Source organism: Tachysurus vachellii, chromosome 25 (genome assembly GCF_030014155.1).
Source record: "Tachysurus vachellii isolate PV-2020 chromosome 25, HZAU_Pvac_v1, whole genome shotgun sequence".
Taxonomy (NCBI): domain Eukaryota; kingdom Metazoa; phylum Chordata; class Actinopteri; order Siluriformes; family Bagridae; genus Tachysurus; species Tachysurus vachellii.
Genome location: NC_083484.1, coordinates 12,819,078 through 12,840,115, shown reverse-complemented (window position 1 = coordinate 12,840,115; position 21,038 = coordinate 12,819,078). Strand labels below are relative to the sequence as shown.

General features: G+C 39.3%; 3 protein-coding genes across 7 annotated transcripts in view; 2 read left to right on the top strand and 1 right to left on the bottom strand.

Annotated features, from left to right (window-relative positions):
• Positions 1–443: 443 nt before the first annotated feature.
• On the top strand, positions 444–12,852 carry LOC132839981 (glycylpeptide N-tetradecanoyltransferase 2). Of its 5 annotated transcripts, none has more exons than XM_060861220.1 (14): positions 444–605; positions 1,484–1,601; positions 1,763–1,907; positions 2,036–2,154; positions 2,288–2,379; positions 2,748–2,864; positions 3,092–3,262; positions 3,370–3,478; positions 3,583–3,753; positions 3,899–4,066; positions 5,088–5,225; positions 11,666–11,783; positions 11,887–11,949; positions 12,579–12,852. In XM_060861220.1, the coding sequence occupies exons 1-14, from the start codon at positions 496–498 to the stop codon at positions 12,650–12,652; spliced, it is 1,713 nt and encodes a 570-aa protein (XP_060717203.1). In that variant the 5' UTR covers positions 444–495; the 3' UTR covers positions 12,653–12,852. The 5 variants fall into 5 exon arrangements, with proteins under 5 accessions (XP_060717203.1, XP_060717202.1, XP_060717206.1 ...); XM_060861219.1 differs by having other exon boundaries at positions 1,760–1,907; XM_060861223.1 differs by lacking the exons at positions 11,666–11,783; positions 11,887–11,949; positions 12,579–12,852 and adding an exon at positions 5,863–6,452.
• rpp38 (ribonuclease P/MRP 38 subunit) lies at positions 7,176–8,844 on the bottom strand. Its single transcript, XM_060861227.1, has one exon. It carries the CDS (start codon positions 8,710–8,712, stop codon positions 7,690–7,692), a length of 1,023 nt encoding a protein of 340 aa, XP_060717210.1. The 5' UTR covers positions 8,713–8,844; the 3' UTR covers positions 7,176–7,689.
• Positions 12,853–15,376: 2,524 nt separating the features above from the next.
• The window catches only part of crot (carnitine O-octanoyltransferase), a 12,250-nt gene continuing 6,588 nt past the window's right edge, over positions 15,377–21,038 (top strand). Inside the window, exons 1-8 of the mRNA XM_060861218.1 lie at positions 15,377–15,570; positions 16,373–16,498; positions 17,019–17,143; positions 17,335–17,516; positions 17,833–17,957; positions 20,091–20,199; positions 20,364–20,457; positions 20,615–20,740. Of these exons, the coding sequence (XP_060717201.1) occupies positions 16,384–16,498; positions 17,019–17,143; positions 17,335–17,516; positions 17,833–17,957; positions 20,091–20,199; positions 20,364–20,457; positions 20,615–20,740 (876 nt within the window). The 5' untranslated portion in view covers positions 15,377–15,570; positions 16,373–16,383. The remainder of the gene's footprint in view (positions 15,571–16,372; positions 16,499–17,018; positions 17,144–17,334; positions 17,517–17,832; positions 17,958–20,090; positions 20,200–20,363; positions 20,458–20,614; positions 20,741–21,038) is intronic.

Sequence of the window (21,038 nt, the reverse complement as noted above, 5' to 3'; positions counted from 1 at the left end):
TCTAGAGATGTTCCGGCTCCAGCTAAAGACTAGACGCAACTCCGTGTGGTCTTTAAGGACAACAACCTCCTCATCAATACACCATTTATCAGACTATATATTTATAATCACACCCTCCGGTGTCACCCATATGAGGACAAGGTTCCCCTTTTGAGTCTGGTTCCTCTCAAGGTTCCTTCCTTTACCATCTAAGGGAGTTTTTTTTCTCACCTCAGTCACCTGAGTCACCTCAGACTTGTTCATTGGGGATAAATACAAACACATTTAAATATATCTAATATTAATCTTAAATTTTTGTATTATAGGAATCTTTATAATAACCTTTTGTTTTATGTTTTATGTTCTGTAAGACTGCTGCTATACAAACCAATTTCAATCGAATAGACTCTTAATTTGACGAGTAGTTATTTTAATAGATATTGTCCGGTAGGGGGCGCTGTTAATGCAGGCGGTTAGCTTCACTAGCTAACGTTAGAGCCTTTCTCTCCATCCGTGATGGCGGAGGATAGCGAGTCTGCGGCCAGCCAGCAAAGCCTGGAGCTGGACGACCAGGACACCTGCGGCATCGACGGAGATAACGAGGAGGAAAATGAACACACACAAGGGTCAGCTTTTATCTGAAATGGTCTCAAAGCGACTCGAGTTTTATCAGAAAGATTTAACGGTCGTGTTTAGAGGCTAAAGGCTAGAAGCTAACACTAGCTTAGCATTAGCATTCGTGTCCAAAAATGCTAGTAATTAGCTAGTATTAACCGCAAACGATAACCAAAGCACAGATGTCGGAGATCATAACTGCTGTTATAACCGTTCAGCTTGTTAACACTTGTTTGTGTTTTATATTCGGTTCACTGTGTAGCTGCTTGTCATGTCAGCTAACGGTTTTTTTGGTAGCCACAGCAACGGGCTACGTTTGAATGAACAGCACGAGCGCCTAGCTGTGCAGCTGTGTTTATTAGCTTAGCTTAGCTCAATGTAGATACCATGACTAGCGGTGGAGTCAGTTAGCTAGGCTAGCTAACGTCAGTAATCTCCTTAGATAAAAGGCTAGCTGTGATTTAATCTCTTTGTATTTATGCAAGAATTTATCGTAATATATCTTTCAATTGGATGATGACAAACAAGCCTGCTGTTAAATGCTCGATTCTGATTGGTCAGATGTTGTTCATATAAAGGTCTGTAAAGTTACACATGGACCTGTTATAAGCTGTTAGTTCCTCGTCCCAAAAAAATTGATTACTTATAGTTTTACTCTGTTTAGTTTTCCAGCCTGCAATGTTTGCTATTACTTGTATAGTAACCTCTTAATATCATTCACAAAAAAATTAAGTGTGTTATTGTCAATGCTGTGAGGTTATCTGTCATGAGACGTTGATTGAACGTTTATAGATTACATTTCCAGTGTGAATGCTTACTAACCGTCTTATCCGGTCGAGCTGTAAGGATAAAACCTCCATCCGTCATCTGAACGTGTACCTTTGTGCAGGAGTCCTGGTGGAGACCTGGGTGCGAAGAAGAAAAAGAAGAAACAGAAGCGGAAGAAAGAAAAGCCTAGCTCAGGAGGAACCAAGTCTGATTCTGCCTCAGATTCTCAGGAGATAAAGGTCTTTACGATTACACTCGTGCCCGTTATAAATGATTTCCTCATCAGAAATGATTACTTACAGCAAATCATGTAACTGTGTTGGTCATTTTTTACTCTCTGTTTAGTTTTCCGACGCAGTCCTCATTAGATTACCACTGATTTATCTCTGTTCTCTAGCAGAATCCAGCCATTCCCATGCAAAAGCTGCAGGACATACAGAGGGCAATGGAGCTGCTCTCTACATGCCAAGGACCCGCCAAGAACATAGACGAGGCCACTAAGCACAAGTACCAGTTCTGGGACACTCAGCCTGTCCCAAAGCTCAGTAAGTACCTTTTTCCATTCAGAGATGAAGAACTCTAATGGGTCAGGTTAATTACAGGGATACAGCCAGGTTGATCTGTCATAGAGCCTCACTTATATTAGTGTGAAATTTCTTTCGCTCGATTACAGACGAGGTAGTGACCACTCACGGGTCAATCGAGCCAGATAAGGAAAATGTCCGACAGGAGCCTTATTCCCTCCCGCAAGGTTTCATGTGGGACACACTGGATCTCAGCAATGCTGAAGTGGTGAGTGTGTGTAAGATCCTCTCAAAGGTCCTTTTCATGCATATTCATTAGTTCTTGCTCCTGTCCTGTGTAAATATTTATTCAAGTTCTGCAGACTCGTTTTTGATTAGCCTTACATCCTTTTGCCCTCTAGCTGAAGGAGCTGTACACTCTGCTGAATGAGAATTACGTCGAGGATGATGACAACATGTTTCGATTTGATTATTCTCCTAATTTCCTCAAATGGTAAGATAAAATTGGTTTATTGTTTATTTGTTGGTTAGCTAAATCCTTCTTGTAAGGTTTATAACTATAGGCTTTATTTTAACTTCCATTTGGAATTAGAACAGAAATGTACCTTTATAAAATACGAAACAATTAAGTACAATTTGAATTAATAATGTAAAAATCAAAGCACATATTTAAAACCATATGGTGTGTAAATAAAATAGGGTAAATAAATACACATTTATCTCATTTGCAAGTCTGGTTGAGCTCCTTAAATTTTACTATGGCTTATTTTCAGCTGCTTATTATATACAGTAGCTAGTAATCTTAGTGTGCCACCTCGGTAACATGTTTCCCTGTTATTTCTCCTCGCCCGTGTCCTTTAGGGCACTGCGCCCGCCTGGCTGGCTGCCTCATTGGCACTGTGGTGTGAGAGTTTCATCCAATAAGAAGCTGGTGGGCTTTATTAGTGCCATTCCTGCTAATATCCACATCTACGACACGTGAGTAGGGGCCTGAGACTTCTATATGTATCTGCTGTAATGTAAATGTTCATTTAAATTACTTTTAAAATGTAAATAAAAATTAAAATGCATGTTATATCATTTGTTAATAAAGCTGTTATGTATTTAATCACTGGCAAGTCACTGTGGTATAATAGGAATAAAATATTGTTATAGAAAATCTTACCTTTTGCCAATTAAGTCATCTTTTTTTTATTGTTGTTCAGGTTAAAGAAGATGGTAGAGATCAACTTTCTGTGTGTGCATAAAAAGCTTCGCTCCAAGCGTGTAGCTCCGGTTTTGATCCGAGAGATCACACGCCGGGTCAACCTAGAGGGCATTTTTCAGGCGGTCTACACCGCTGGGGTGGTTCTGCCCAAACCTGTCTCCACCTGCAGGTATCAAAACACACACAAACAAAATAAATCATTGATGTCTAAATGTGAACCTGGTAAAAAAACATATATATATATATATAATTTTTTACCTTGTGCTGTTTTTGTAGGTACTGGCATCGCTCTCTAAACCCAAGGAAGCTTGTAGAGGTGAAATTTTCCCATCTTAGCAGAAACATGACACTACAAAGAACCATGAAGCTTTATAGGTTACCTGATGTAAGTGTTTTTTTCAACATTAAATTTAATGTAACTAAAGTGTTGGAAACCATTATTGGGTGTTTCTTTAGCTGAAGAAATGAGCGCCTTGTATTTTACCCCAGAGCACACGCACTCCTGGGTTGAGGCCGATGTCAGCTGGTGATGTGCAGCAGGTGACGGCACTGCTGCAGAAATACCTGAGCCAGTTCCACCTGCGGCCCGTCATGGGGGAGGAGGAGGTGCAGCACTGGTTCCTCCCGCAGGAAAACATCATCGACACATACGTGGTGGAGGTACCGTGTTCATATGTTAACACAATCCTCAACCTTTTTGTTTAGTTCAGCATTTAATGTAACACTAGTTATTTGAGCATTTTCTGTTTCATGTTTTACGTTTGCTGAATTTTGTTTATAAATCTCTTTTCGTCGTCTTGTTCAGGGTTCTGCTGGCACGTTGACCGACTTCATCAGTTTCTACACGCTGCCGTCCACAGTGATGCACCACCCGCTGCACAAAAGCCTAAAGGCTGCTTACTCTTTCTACAACGTGCACACAGAGACACCGCTGATAGAGCTGATGACCGATGCACTCATCCTGGCAAAACTGGTATCAATTCAGACACCATTATCACAAAGAGTGTAATGGGGATTAATACAAGATTAGGGACCTCCCAGTTTGTTCAGCTTCTTTTAAATGAACATCATATATCCTGAGGTGAAGACTGTGACCCAGACAAGTGTTTGAGATACAACATGATTTATTTATTTATTTATCATTATTGGAGGTAGATGGTTGTGGAATTGTATCATTTTTAAGTTTGTAAGGTTCAGTAGTAAAGGAAGTAAGATTGTGAACTACAGCAGATAAGGAGAGTGAACAACCAGAACATGTGTGTGTGTGTGTGTGTGTGCGCGCATATTCTGTAAAGTCCGGTTTAATATTATAAAAATGTGTGACAGGATACATTACCTTAAGTAACAGGATTCATAAACCAGAAGTATGAGTTTCCTGCTATGTTTTTTTGCAATATTTTTCTTCCTGGGCCTAAGCACTACTGTGACCTTGCTATCTACTTTACCATGCCACTGACTCTCCCTCACTGACTCTCTCCCTGACTCAACTTTGTAAATTGAATTGACAGATTCTGACTTAACCTTCTCCTTTATTCAGACAGCATGAATAGCTCTTTCTGAAAAAGGAGCAGTGTGTACAGTGCGGTCACATTGAGCCTTTTGACAAGAGACAAGGCTTCAATAGTTAACCAAAGCTAATGACTGTAGTTACATACATCTTCCTAAACTCTATTTTAAAGGTTTAAGAGCTATAGAAATATGCCGCGAAGCTCTCCCGCGGAGTGAAGAAGAGGTGGAGTTACGAGATTTCTCAGACAGTTGAAGTGTCCAATGGAGTTAAGAGATTAAGAGAGTTAAGAGACTTTAGATTGGTTAATAACTTGTAAAAATAACAGACCCACGTGGGGACTGACCAATAGCATCGATATGTGAAAAAATATGAAATTGACAAAATTTGGACATACAAGGTTTCCAAAATTTGGACATACATAAATGCGTCACTTCTTCAGCTCTAACACATCCGCTGACTCATTCTGAATTTCCTGCTCCCACAGAAAGGCTTTGATGTTTTTAATGCTCTGGATTTAATGGAGAATAAGACTTTCTTGGAAAAACTCAAGTTCGGAATTGGAGACGGAAACCTTCAGTATTACCTTTACAACTGGAAATGTCCTGGCATGGAGCCTGAGAAGGTAAGTGTAGGCAGTGAACTTACACGATGTCTGATTTTATAAATCTGTCATTACACTGTAACAACACACTAGTTCTTTATTAAAGTGTATTGTTGTACAAATCATCCGTAGCAAATGTTACAAAATCGGAGCTTCTAGATTTTGCATAGCATGACTCATATACATATAACTACATACACGTATCACAGGAGGTATTTTATTTCTTCACCCCAAACACATTGATTCATTCGTGTGTTTTTTTTAATGTTGATTATATATATATCATTTTTAAAAACACATTAGCACACTGAAAGTGAAAGTAACTGTGATATGGTGACACATACTCAGAATTTGTTCTCTGCATTTAACCCATCCAAAGTGCACACACACAGCAGTGAACACACACACACACACACACACCCTGTGAACACACCCAGAGCAGTCTCCCACAACCTTAGGGTTAGGAGTCAGACTCTCTAAGCATTAGACCACGACTTCCCCTGCTGCATACCTTTGGTCGTCCTTGATCTTTGCAGTGTTGTATTGTTTTTTTTTTTTTTTTATAACACTGATTGCTACTGAATGGTTTTTAATCAATAGCAGTCACTTTATCAACCAAGAAGGTTTCACTCACTGAATTCTCTCGCCTTTCTTTCAGGTTGGCCTCGTGCTACAGTAACCAGCTGCTACATTCAGGTCCACAGGACACAGGCGGTAGTTAAAACAAAACGTGAAGCAAATCCATTCAGTGAATGAGTTCCATCGTGCAGCTCTCTTAGGTCATTTTTGTTACGAGAGGTTCTCTCGTTAATTTTTCCTCTTTGAATATCGGCAGAATGTGAAACGCATCAGACTGTCTTCTTCATACTGTAAACAGTTCTTTTCTTATGACTTGCATCTACTATAATTATTTTTTTTTGTTGTTGATTTTTTTTTTTTTTTAAATGCACATACGCGATAGACAAGCGCTCTCTGAAAAAGTCTCTGAAATGAACAGATAACTCCCTAAAACCCTGTTACATTGTTCTGAGGCAGTGTGAAAGAACTAGAACCTGTATAGTTAATATGCGATATTTATTACGTGTTGTGGTTTACAAAGGGACTGAGAAGGTCACATCTGAAGTCTTTACCATCAGATGAACTCTACCGTGGTTCCATCTCTTGGGTTGGGTTTTGCTGCGTACATGTGAAGAATGTATCCCTTTTTTTTTTCCCCCCTTTCGAAGCACAACATGCTCTTAACCGGGATTGAAGGCTCTAATGTGTGCATTTTTTTTTAAAGATGATTTATCTTTTATGTTTAGTTCATTAGCGTGTGCAAAATGTGAAGGCTCGTTTTAAATTTTGTTCACTCCTCAGTGTTTCAGTTTGTTACTTCAAACAATTCTGATATTTAGAATTGTATTTATGTTCTGTATGTATCATCTGTCAATCATAAGGACAAATGTTCAGTGCTGGCATGTGCTGGGAATTTTCACACAAGCACAAAGAAGCAGACAAGACGAACAATCACACGCGCATTGTCATTTTGACGACGACGCAGTCTTTCTAGTTCAGCTTTCCCTGTGCTCGTTATATGCAGCTAAGAATTTGCTCATTACTTGATTTAATAACTGTTACATGGGACTTGGGGACTTGCATAATAGCTTTTTTATACAGTAGAAAATGCGTTTGTGTTCCTGCTTCTCTTGTAATTGACAAATGTATCTTCAGGCCTTTTAAGCACATCTAAATTACAGTCATATAAAGAACTAGACGATAATCTAATCTAAAATCAGATTATTCTCAAATCCAGGTTGCTTTTTGAGTGCATGTGTGTGCTCTCACACGCAGTCCTGCAGCTCGCTGTATGAACCAAGCATGATTTTTTACATCTTTCCCCCCCTTCATAAAAAGTCACCCAAAGTTACTTGCCTTATTTACAAGGTCTTTTTTTAAAACACCTGATGTAGTTTTGAAACGACATCCAGCTTTCTCTGAAGATTTTTATTAAACTCCATTGCAGGTTGCGTGAACTTAACAGGTTGAAAGAAAACGTACCAGCACCATGTCAAACACGGTGGCCACCCAAATATGGTTATAAAAAGATACATCAATGAATACCAGCATGGATATTTGAATAAAATAAAATTGATCTGAACTTGTAATAACTCTCATTCACTCACTCAAACAAAGCTGTATAATCTGTGTGGTGTTTGGTGTTTAATACGTTGAGACAAAGATGATGAGACGCACCATACGCTGTAAAGGACCGAGGATCAGTGCTTAGATTCTCTTATGTTCTTTATTCTTAACCACACTGTTAAATTAGATTTGTTTACATGCTCATTTCTGAGCTTCACTATTTCATTGCCACAAAATAAATAAAGATCTTGAGCTCATGCCTCATGAAAATGTCTAAGTGGAATAAAGTGGCATTATTCCAGGGATCTGAAGAGGGCAGGAATCGTCCATGTGTTGAGAAATGTTCATGTTCGATGGCTTGTCACTTCTTCGCTTTCTTTGTCTTCAGTTTGCGGGTTTTTGAAGGATTTGGGACGATTTTCTTCACTTTAAGAGGTTGTAGTAAATTGACTGGGTCTTTAACAACAAGGGAATCTTCCAGTTTTCTTTTTCTCCTTCTCTCCGGTTCAGACGTCTCTGTAGACAACCAGGACACGTCGAACAGAGGCACTTTAGGCGTGAGAGCCGCGATCGTATCCGCAAACGCGCCGCTTTGGCGTTTGAACCCAAGCGCCAACACGCTGGTGAGACCGAGCGGTCCAGCGAGACTCGCGCTCAGACTCGGCACTTGGCACGCGGGAATCGAGCGGGTTTGACTCAGCGAGATAAGATGGCTAGTCATGTGTGCGGGCTTTACCGAGTCACACACCAGAACCAGACCGAGCTCGTTCTTCTCCAGGCATTTCGTGACCTCGTTGATGCCGATGGCGAGCTCTTTCCTTAGGCGCTTATCGGTCCAGCCTTGATTCTTTGATTCCTGAGTCGGTTCAACGCTGTCCACAAAATTCGAGCCACCTAGATTCTTTGGTTCCTGAGTCGGTTCAACCTTGTCCACAGAATCCGTGCAACCTAGAATCTTTGATTCCTGAGTCGGTTCAATGTTGTCCACAGAATCCGTGCAACCTAGAATCTTTGATTCCTGAGTCGGTTCAATGTTGTTCACAGAATCCGTGCCACCTAGAATATTTGATTCCTGAGTCGGTTCAACGTTGTCCACAGAATCCGAGCCACCTAGATTATTTGATTCCTGAGTCGGTTCAGCGGTGTCCACCGAATCAGAGTTTCTTTTCTTGGCCTTTTCTTTACTTCGCCACTTGCGAAAAACTTTAACGTGTCGCTTCCGGAGATCGAGCGAGCTGAGTTTCTCTGTCACTGTTTTCAGGATGAATCGCGCGTTCCCTTTTTCTAACGGCTTCCACTTTATGTCGTACGGGTTGTTAAGGGACGTTTTCACCCTGACTGGCTTCTTTTTCTCCTTCTTCGTAGCTTTAACTGACGTAGCCATCCTGCTCCACAGAGATAACAATATAGTTTTAAAATAACTAGCGTTAAGATCTTTATCCTTCCGCCCTACCTAGAAATATAGCACGTTTTCTCTAAAGCTGCAGCGTGTATGGAGCGTCCATGGAGGCGGCCATATTTGTTTTTGTTCTTCTTCTTCGCCGCATTAATATCGAGGCGTAAAAAAATAGCGCCCCCTGCTATGGTAAAGCTGCAGGTGTTATAAATCAGTCTAAAACTGTTTGTTAGTCGTATTTACCCTTTTTTTAGTATTAAACGTTTGACTTTTGAACTCACGCTTGCTGTTCATTGCTATTTTAACTATTTTAAATGTTTTATTATTATTATAATTATTTTAATCAAATGTCAATACTTCAAATAAATAAACAATGTTGCCTTGTGTCTCATGTGCTGTTTTGGTGAAAAAGTTCGAGGTCAGGAATTGATGGAACTGGTTAGAAAAGTTCCCGTGTGCGTGTATTTTAAATGCTTAAAACGTAAAGACGTGCGTGACTTTTATTTTGAAATGTCGACCACGCTATTGAACCGAGCCGCTGTTTTCCCTCTCAGCCAATCAGCGCGCGTTAGAACGTTCCCTTGGCTCGAGACGGCTCAGTTCGAGCGCACTGCGTAACTCATCGGCAGTGTGCGCGCGCGCAGAGCAATAAACACACCTGAATAATAAAAACAACAAAATGCTGCAGGTGAGATTCATATAGTTCTGTACTAGAAGGTGCATAAGAACAAAATGTGTGTTTACTATAATGTTATTATATTGCATGTGCCCTGTGCTTATTTATTACAAGGAGATTTAATATGTCTTATAATAATATAATATAACAGGATATCGGATAATGCAAGAAGTTGTGTAATATATGAAGTGTTCAGAGATCTGTTTATGTATTTTAAACGAATTCTTAAATGCAGATTTTGTTTATAATGAAGAAATTAAAAAAAAAAAAAGAAAGAAAAAAAGCAATGCATGTGAGAACATTTAGTGAAGAAGGATCTACAGTTCAGTCTTGGGCATCTCGTACAAGTGCCATAAATATTGTGATGACTCATGGGTCAAGGATAAATGCAACTGCCAAAAATATGGCCTCATACTAGCTCACGAGATCAGAATGCCTTCAATCTACAACCTTATCTGAGGAGGTTAGTATTGTAGAATTGTTAAGGCTTTAAGTGTTTGTTTGAAGACAGACACTGACTCAGCTGTCCGGTCAGCCAGTGATGGTTCATTCCATCGCCATGGTGTCAGGACACAGACGAGTTTTGTATCTTGATGGATGATGGCCAGAGCTAGAGGCTTGAATGACGCAGAAGTTAAGTGCACACTAGTTGTATTTTTTGCTTTGTACTCAAATCTCATTTTTTTCTACAAGACGGCAGTTTTCTGTAGGATGCCAGTGGAGGGAATGTAGTGGGGTGGAATAACCTTGCTGTATTGTGGATCAGTGCTAAGAGTCTCCCAGGTTCCGGGAGGGGTTTTAGTACTCCTGAGTTTCAGTAGACCAATGTCTAGAAGTGGAATGACTGAATTGAAAAGACTTGATGTCCAATCTGCATAAAAAAGATTTTTAGAACCTGGAACAGTTGTGAATTAAGTACAGAGACAAGCCGTCGTGGTAGGAATGCCAACTAGATAGAGCGGAGGATAAAAGAAGCAAGATGTATGTACTGTGTTAGTCTGAAATTAGATCGAATCAATTCTACAGTCAACTAGGAGAAAGTAGCGGTGAGCGAGGGACTGTATCATGCTGTAAAATCTTACATATGGATGTTAATATGCGTGTGGTTTGTTTTTTTGCTGTTATCAGCATTTATCTGTACTATAACGTAACCTATGAGCCATTAGACCAAAGAAAACAAAATATTTGCTTGATCTTTGGAGACAATCAATCAGTTACTTTCTCTGTTTTTTTAAATGACTGATTGCTGAGTAAAAATGAACCGTTGTCTTGGAGGTCAGTGAGTTTGTGCTTATTGGTGATTCACTGCATGATTGTGTGGGTACAAGGGGAGTTTCATGGGGACTGGCATGCACAGCCATTCTTTAGTTGCTAGCTGAACAATAGGCTGTCGACTGTTCAGAAATAATGACCACAGCTTAGTGATTAATAACGGGTTTAGCGAGACCAGAATCATGGAGAAAGTAGGTCAGATGTTCACAGGCTGGATTACAGAGAAATGACGTACATTCACATTTTTTGGTGGAAACGGGATGGTGGAAAACACAAACTCCCTGAGACGATATGAAGAAGAAACCTTGAGAGGAACCAGATCCAAAAATAAACCCATCCTCTTATGGTGACACCAAAGAGTGTGATTAATATAATATAATATAATATAATATATAATTTCCCTTCTATAACTGTGTGGTCAAACTAGTGGGTGCAAGTGTTGCGGATGCAGAAGATAGGGATAGGTGGAGAGAGATGATTCGCTGTGGCGACCCCTGAAGGGAAAAGCCGAAGAAGTCAAAAGTTGTATAACCAGGAAATTCATACCAGCAAGTTATAACATGAAGTCTGTCTTGTTGAAGTTATTAAACTGGTCACTGATGGAGACTTGAGTGCAAAACTGTTTGTGGAAATTGGAGTCTTTAAGATACCTTCATGGTTTCTAAATTCCATGTATCTCCAGGTATCTCCATGTGGAACCATCATCAGCATCAGGGAGTAGTTTGGAAGTGATGAGACTTCAATCAGTATGGGATTGATTGTAGAAGATGGGATTTAGAAACCATGAAGGTATCTTAAAGACTATACTGGACCTTAAGATAGGGCTTTAGGATGGATTGGGTAAATCTGGAGAGCAGAAAGGTTTAGGATCACTGGTATCTCAGGAGTAGTATATGGAGAGAGAGCAGAGTACCATCAAGAACATTCCAAACATCAGCACATGTTTTACCTTCAGAAATCAGATGCAGTTATAAGAATACTTATTTTTTTCAGGAAGAGTTTGAGAAGATTGCAGCGGATGTGAAACAGGTGAAAAGCAGGCCTTCTGATCAGGAGCTGCTGGACCTGTATGGACTCTACAAGCAAGCTACAGTCGGGGACATTAACATCGGTAACCACATTTAAGCATCGAGTAAATTAATCAATCCTCATTCGTTATATACTGACTAAAACTAATGCCCAGAAATAGCTCAAATGTGTCTTGTTTAATGCAGATGAACCTGGAATAGTGGATGTGAAAGGAAAAGCCAAATGGGGAGCATGGAATTCCAGGAAAGGTACTGAATTACTGCAGGGCCCAATTTAGCCAATTTACAGTTTAGTATACTGGCTTTCAATAGGCTTATGGGATATTTTCAATCAATATAAACAAATTCATTATTTTAGTTTTTCAAATCTGATATAAAATAAGACAGGACTTTTGAAACATTTGTGTGAAATAAAACTAAAAATTTGCCCCAAGTAGGTTAGATAAAAGCAAAAGTACTCGTGGAAAAATACTACTTTCACATGGGATGTGGTAGTTTAGTGATTAAGGTGTTGGGCTATTAGGAAGGTTGTGAGTTCAAATCCCAGGTCCACCAATCTACCACTGCTGGGCCCCTGTGCAAGGCCCTTAACACTCAGCTGCTCGGTTGTATAAAACGTGATAAAAATGTAAGTTGCTCTGGATTAGAGTGTCCGTAAAATGCTGTAAATGTAAACATCTCTGTGGAGTCAAAATATTACATCATTGGCTGCAGTTCTGTGTAAATATTCTACAATGTTCTGAGGAATGTTCCCCATGATGTATAGCATTTAGAGATTTATCAGTTGAACACTTGATCAGTTGAACAAAATGATTATCAATGACTAATACTTTGGGATTTACTCTGTAATGGAAAATCCTTCACTTTCTATCTCACAGGCATGTCCACAGAAGATGCCATGACTGCCTACATCACCCTGGCTAAGGAAGTCATCAATAAATATGGCATGTGATGAATGTTTAAACACTGGATTAGATTTGCATGTCAGCCCAGAAATAGAGGATGTGATACTCGGACAGATAGATGACATCGTTTTAACTGTTGTTAACTGATCAGCTGGTGTAAGTCATAGTTACTGTAAAGGCTAAAAATATACTGTAATTGTTTTGTTTGTTTCTTTGCTTATGCTATAAAGAGATAAAATGAGATCAAGATTGTTGTGGTTTGTGGTTTTTTTTTAATAATAACTCAAATTATTCGCTTCATAACCACTTCTGACACCTTGGCGGATGTTTTTTTTGACACCGTGTTCTTACAACAAATCAACCACACTCTAGAGGTTTGGTGCTAAAAATTCACTCCGGATTTTCTTCTTAGCGATGTTAGCACCTCTACACAGGAGTTTAGCTCTCTCCTTCAGAAACACTGCTTTGTCATGGAAAGCACTTTATCAGTATTCCAGTCTGAAGCGCAGCTTCGGTGCTCAGCGTTTAGACAGAATACAAAACATGTAGCACTTTGTCCATCACAGCAAGAGCTGAGCCAAATCCTCACAAATAGATGCATTCAGAATAGTAAATTCACTGTTTCTTCTACCTACAGTCTGGCAGAAGGAGTAAGTTTTGATAAAAATAGTCTACATGAGGTTTATTTTTAATCTGTAATATAACCGCTGCAAGAACTCATGGTTAGTCGTCAGAAGAGTCAGGATATTGATCAGGAAATTTGGATGGAGTTTTCATTGTCCAATTAAACTGGAAGTTTATTAACACTTATAAGAGTGTTAATAAACTTCTGTGTAGAACATTATTATTATAAAAGGATGTGTAGACTGACTTTTGGGCTGTTAGCATTCAATTCAACTAACTATATTTGAATTGTGCTTTTAATAATGTACACTGTCACAAAAGGTGCTTTACAAAAATATTGAAATGATATTTATCCCCAAATGAGCAGGCCAGAGGCAACTGTGGAAATGGAAAAAAACTCATTGAGATGATATAAGGAATATATAATGATATATTCGTCTCATCCAACGAATCAGCTTCTGTCTGGAAAGGGCTCAGACATATCACTCTGTGTGACCTACCAAAGTCTATGATGGTGCACTTCTACACCTCTATGGTTGAGTCTATACTCACCTCTTCCATCACCATATGGTACTCTGCTGCTACTGGCAGACATAAGCAGAATGAAGAGTGTAATTCGCTCAGCTGAGAAGGTGAGCAGCTGCAATCTGCCAACTCTTCAGGATCTGTGCACTTCCAGGACCCTAAACTAAGATTGTGGTTGACCCTCTCATCCTGAACACAATCTCTTTGACGCACTCCCCTCTGGCAGAAGGCTGCGGTAATCAATAACATCTAATATCCAGCATGGTCTGTTATTCGCCACCTGGGACATAAACTACCCCACCACTGCTCAGATACGTTACATTACATTAATGCTCACAAATATGACTGTTATAATAATGCACCTTTCCTTCTCACACTATTGTATATCATGCATTAATGTACAGTTAATTTCTTCTTTCAGTTGTAATATATGTAACATCTCTAATTGTATATTTGCACTGGCCATTTTGCACATCATCCATTAGTGTACAATTCATGTCTCTATTCTTGTTTACGTCCAATTGCTAATGATTTATGCTAATACACATGTGTGCGTGTGTGTGTCAGCATGTATGTGTATATATATATATATATATATATATATATACATATATATATATATATATATATATATATATATATATATGTATATATATATATATATATATATATATATATATATATATATATATATATGTATATATATATATACATATATATATATATATATATATATATATATATATATATATATATATATATATATATATATATACACACACAAAATTATATAGCTATAAGACACCAAGACAAATTCCTGCACTTGTAGAACACTACACTATCTGCCATCAAATGTGATTCTGATTCTGATTGTGGGTAACACCAGAGCGTGTGATTATATAAAATTTCCCTTCTATAACTGTATACTATACTATATATAAGTTGCATAACCAGAAGTTAATTTTGGTTATAACAAAGTCTGTCTTGTTGAAGTCATTAAACTGGTCACTGATGGGGACTTGAGTGCAAAACTGTCTTTAAGACACCTTCGTGGTTATATGACGGATATGAGGGGGAAAAAAAACTCTAATAAAATATTTGATTAGTTGGCTAATGTTTGAAAAAATAAATATAATAAATAATATATATATATATAAGGGGACACGGTGGCTTAGTGGTTAGCACGTTCGCCTCACACCTCCAGGGTCGGGGTTCGATTCCCGCCTCCACCTTGTGTGTGTGGAGTTTGCATGTTCTCCCTGTGCCTCGGGGGTTTCCTCCGGGTACTCCGGTTTCCTCCCCCGGTCCAAAGACATGCATGGTAGGTTGATTGGCATCTCTGGAAAATTGTCCGTAGTGTGTGATTGCGTGAGTGAATGAGAGTGTGTGTGTGCCCTGCGATGGGTTGGCACTCCGTCCAGGGTGTATCCTGCCTTGATGCCCAATGACGCCTGAGATAGGCACAGGCTCCCCGTGACCCGAGGTAGTTCGGATAAGCGGTAGAAGATGAATGAATGAATATATATATATATTTATATATAATATAAATTTATATATTACTCCATGTTGCACGGACTTTTATTTTGAAATCGCATGACACTGGCCGCCATGTTGCCTCATTATTTTCTCTGAGCCGTTTACAAACTAACTGGGTGAAAGGTTACGGGATCAGATCCCAGTTCAGTCAAATCAAATATAGATGCAGTCAGTAACACTGCACTTAGTCCACCCTGTAATAACAATAACATCTCTGGGAGTCATCAGCAGCTATTTACGCCTTTCTTCTTGATTCCTTACGCCTTCCTGACTTCTCTAGGTGATGTACTGTTTATTTATTTTAACTAGTGTGTTAAAGTGTCATTTAAAGTGTCAAATCCACATTAGATCCGGATTTTGATCTGGATTTGGATCCGGATTTGGATCCGGATTTAGATCTGGATTTAGATCTGGATTGGACAGCACAATAATATAGCACTCTATAAACTAAATCTTTTAAAAAAAATTGTAAATGTTTACATATCCACCCTATATGTAATGCACTGTATTTGAAACGTATTATTAAATCTGTATGTAAACAGAAACGTCTTTATGAAATGTTCTGTGTAATGCACTGTATTTGAAACGTATTATTAAATCTGTATGTAAACACAAACGTCTTTATGAAATGTTCTATGTAATGCACTGTATTTGGGCAAAGTCGTTAAGGATATTAAACCTGGATCAATTTTAAATGGCTCTCTCTATGTTCTCTACACGCAGTATCCATATGCAGTGCATTATATTTGTGCAAAGTCCTTTGGAATTCAGCCAACTTTCGGGTTGCCAATATTACACCCTTGGCTCAGATGAATTCTTGATTCTGATTGGTCAGTAGTTGTTGGTTAAGAAGAGTTACTTAACTCTGGTTTAGCATCATGCAAAACGTATCCAAATTATATTTGCTTATACTTTAGCTTCGTTATGCCTTGATTGATCATGTAGGATTTTTTAAATACTGTTTTCTTTGATTGTTTGTGTAGTCTTTTTGTTTTGCTCATGAAGTTTAAGAATATTTTTTTAAACTCAGTGTATTTCTAAGTGAACTCAATGATATCACCTGCTTTGTTTGTGTATTAAAGGTGTCATAATAATGGAAAATCAGGTGTTCGAATCTGTGGCAGAGAGAACGTTCCAGTATCAGTCCACGCTACCACCGCTGCCCGTACCGTCCCTGGAGGAAAGTCTCGACAAATACCTGGACGCAGGTACGATGAGCTCAGAGAAGATGTTCTGTGTGACGAGAGCACAGATTTTGAGGAAGTTTTATTTTTTTATTGGAACATTTACATTTATTGTTTTGCTCTTTTGTGTGGACTTGTTTAATTTGTCTGAAAGTTCTTCGTGGCAGTCTGGGAAGAAACGCATAGTCACTTCTTAGTTTCAGGTGAATCCTAGAAGACTTCGTAAATGATAACATCCGTTGTCGTGTCTATTTTATAACATGGTTTCGTCGAAATTATTCCAAAATATTAGTATTGTTTTATTTTCTACATTTTCCAAAACACAGCTGAAAAATACCTATAGGCTCTGAGTAAAAGGTATGTATCAAAAACGCTGGTTAAATTACATGGGAATAAAATCTCTATTTCATTTTTAATCTGTTTCCACTCTCTTTTCACTCTGATTGAAATGAATGCAAAAAAGAAATACATGTGTATTCCCTTTAAACGTTATTGGATTTGTGTGGATTGCAAATTTCTCACAGATTGTTATTATTTTTTCCAGTGAAGCCATTTGCTTCCAAGCTTGAGTTTCGCAACACAGCAGCCATCGTGAAGCGCTTTGTCGAGGGAATCGGGCAGCATCTTCACCAACGACTCTTACAGCGAGCCAAGAGCCGGCGCAACTGGGTAACGCTGATCTGTCAGAATTGACTTATTTACGATTTATTTATTCAGTTGAATATGCTGATGTTAATCTGATATGTCTACACAATTCAAATCCAGTTACGTTTCTATGAACACATTTCTGTTAACTGAAATCCAGCATGAATTGGTATGAAGCATTGTATGAGCGTGATCTGAAGGTGCTGTTTGTACAGCTGGAGGAATGGTGGCTGGACACGGCGTATTTGGAGGTTCGAGTGCCGTCTCAGCTCTTTGTGAATTTCGGAGGTCCGGGGCCGTACCTGGAGCACTGCTGGCCACCGTGTGAGGGGACGCAGTTGGAGAGGACAAGTTTTGCGACATGGCTCACGCTTCAGTACTGGGACCTCATCCGCACGTGAGCATCGATTTACTACTCCCATTTAGTAAAAATAAGACGGTCAGTAAAATACAGGAAATAGCAAACGGTCTGCCAATGTTGCGGCAAATTTTTTGCTCGTATTTTATGTAGTTGTGAAATACGATATAAAAAACATTCCTACATTCCTCCAGTTGTGAAATACGATATAAAAACCTTAATATATATCTTTCATTCAGAGGTATTATAGTACAGATTGCGTTACCTTTCCTGTTTTTGTTGGACACTTTCGTACTAAGAGATGTGAAAGATTCTGTTCTGAACTGAGTGATTACTGTTGTGTGATCCTGTTCAGGGAGAAGTTGGCCGTCCATAAAGCACGGGACATGCCATTTGACATGGATCAGTTACGCATGCTCTTCTGTACCTGCAAAGTACCTGGAATTAACAAGGACACCATTCTTAACTACTTCAAGACAGGTGTGTGTGTGTATATGTGTGTGTGTGTGTATATGTGTGTGTGTGTGTGTATATGTGTACGTGTGTGTGTGTACGTGTGTGTGTGTATACGTGTGTGTGTGTGTATATGTGTGTGTGTGTGTTTGTGTGTATACGTGTGTGTATACGTGTGCGTATGTGTGTGTGTACGTGTGTGTATATATATGTGTGTGTATATATGTGTGTGTGTGTATATGTGTGTGTATATATAAGCGTGTGCTAGTGTGTGTATACGTGCGTGTGTGTGTATATATGTGTGTGTATACATGTGTGTATGTGTGTGTGTGTGTATACATGTGTGTGTATACATGAGCTTGTGCTAATGTGTGTGTGTATACGCGTGTGTGTATACGTGTCTGCATACATGTGTGTGTATACGTGTTTGTGTGTGTATACGTGTGTATACGTGTGTGTGTGTATACATGTGTGTATGTGTGTGTGTGTGTATACATGTGTGTATGTGTGTGTATACATGAGCTTGTGCTAATGTGTGTGTGTATACGCGTGTGTGTATACGTGTGTGCATACATGTCTGTGTGTGTGTATACGTGTTTGTGTGTGCGTATACATGTGCGTATACATGTGTGTGTGTATACGTGTGTGTATACATGAGCTTGTGCTAATGTGTGTGTGTATACGCGTGTGTGTATACGTGTGTGCATACATGTGTGTGTGTGTATACGTGTTTGTGTGTGCGTATACATGTGTGTATACATGTGTGTATACATGTGTGTGTGTATACGTGTGTGTATACATGAGCTTGTGCTAATGTGTGTGTGCCTGTGTGTGTTGCTATTGAGAAGTTACACATACAGGGTTGGTTTTGAGTACAACAGAGGTGTGTCTCAGTTATTTGTGACCTTGATCTTAAGCACGGTTTTCTTGCGCAATATCAGGGTCGAGTATAAGACCAGTGCTGATGTTTGTCATTTTTGATCTGAGCTGCAAAAAAACTACAATCTGCCATTAGAGACCAAATCCATAAACACATTTCTGTTTACTTAATAGACTTATCTGATAGAATGAAGTTAAAGGGGTTTTCTCGAGTCAAGTCAAGAAGCTTTTATTGTCATTTCAGTATATATAGCTGACTAAGTGACAAAGTGAAATGAATTTCTTCATCTACATTCCTCCAGGATCAAGGTGCTACTGCACTTAAAGGCTTTCTACTGGAGGTTGAGAAAAAATGTTAATGGAGGGACTCTTAATGGAGGGACTGAATTTTAAAGTTTTATGATAAAATGACAAGTTAAATTAGCACAAGATATTAATGTAGTAGATGAGAGCAAGTCTAAGCAGTGAGCTATGAGCTTGTACTCAAGTAAAGGATAAGTGCAGATACTGATGTAACTTTGGAATCAGATTTCACTGACTGTGAATACAGTTCCACTGAGAAAATTTCAAGCATTGTGATGTGTGTCTGTGTGTGTCTGTGTGTGTGTGTCTGTGTGTGTGTCTGTGTGTGTCTGTGTGTGTCTGTGTGTGTCTGTGTGTCTGTGTGTTTGTCTGTGTGTTTGTCTGTGTGTTTGTCTGTGTGTTTGTCTGTCTGTGTGTGTCTGGCTATGTGTGTCTGTGTGTTTGTGTCTGTGTGTGTCTCTGTGTGTCTGTGTGTGTCTGTGTGTGTTTGTGTGTGTCTGTGTGTGTCTGTGTGTCTCTGTGTGTCTTATTTGTGTCTGTGTGTCTGTCTGTGTGTCTGTCTGTGTGTTTGTCTGTCTGTGTGTGTCTCTGTGTCTGTCCTAAAAGCTAAAAGATTTAAAGTGTGCTTGTGTACTCTGTGTGCCTGTGTGTGTGCACTGTGTGTGCTATGTGTGTCTGTTTGTGTGTCTGTTTGTCTCTGTGTGTGTCTCTGTGTGTGCTATGTGTGATGTCTGTGTATGTGTCTGTGTGTGTGCTATGTGTGTTGTATCTGTGTGTGTCTCTGTTTCTCTGTGTGTGTGCTGTGTCTGTGTTTGTGTGTTTGTGTCTGTGTGTCTCTCTGTCTGTCCTAAAAGCTAAAAGATTTAAAGTGTGTTTGTGTTGTCTGTGTGTGCTGTGTGTGCTATGTGTGCTGTGTCTGTGTGTGTCTGTGTTTCCGTGTGTCTGTCTTAAAAACTAAAAAGTGTGTTTGTGTTGTAGAAAGCGAAGGCCCGTGTCCCTCTCACCTCATAGTGATGTGTCGTGGGAGATTCTTCACCTTTGATGCTCTCTGTGATGGACGTCTCCTCACTCCTCCTGAAATACTGAGGTGTGGGTTTTACTTGCTCTTTGATTTTGCCTTGTGTTCATGACATCACATCATTTTAAGCTCAGTTGTTGACATTGTGTGCTTTCATTAACTGTTTGGCATTCTCATATGAAGGGTATGGTGTGTTAGAAATAAGGAGTGTGTGTGTGTGTGTGTGTGTGTAGGCAGCTGACCTACATTAAAGAGAGCTGTGATGGGGTGGTATGGGGTGACGGAGTGGCTGCTTTGACCAGTGAAGAGAGGACGAAATGGGCTAAGGTCATAATAATCTTAGCCTATACACAACATAGCATATATATCAACACAGTGTTTAAGAAAACACACTGAGCTGATTCACTGAGCTGACATTGGAGAATCTGAGAATCACTTACAGTAAGAGTCTCAAACACACTCCTCACTTTATTTTGACCTGCAGGCACGAGAGCATCTGATCTCACTCGATCCTGTCAATAAGACCATACTGGAGACCATCCAGAGCTCGCTGTTTGTTATCTCGCTGGACGACGCCAAGCCATATTCGACCCCTGACAATTACAGCTCGGTAAAGCACAAAACACACACACACACACACACCATGCGCAGTGAACATCTTTGCTAGTCAAGTCAGATTCAGTAGTGAAATGCTTTATCAACTGTATGTTTAATAAAAATAAAAAAATATGATTTTTTTTAAAAAGAATAAACATATACTAAGAATAGAATTTTAATAACATTTCAATATTGTGAGGAAAGTGCTGTTGTGTGCATGTGTAGTGCAGTGTATGGACTATAACATAAACTAGTGTGTGTCCTGTAGACGATTCCAGAAAAAGCCTTCAGCTTTACCTCCTTTGAGTGTA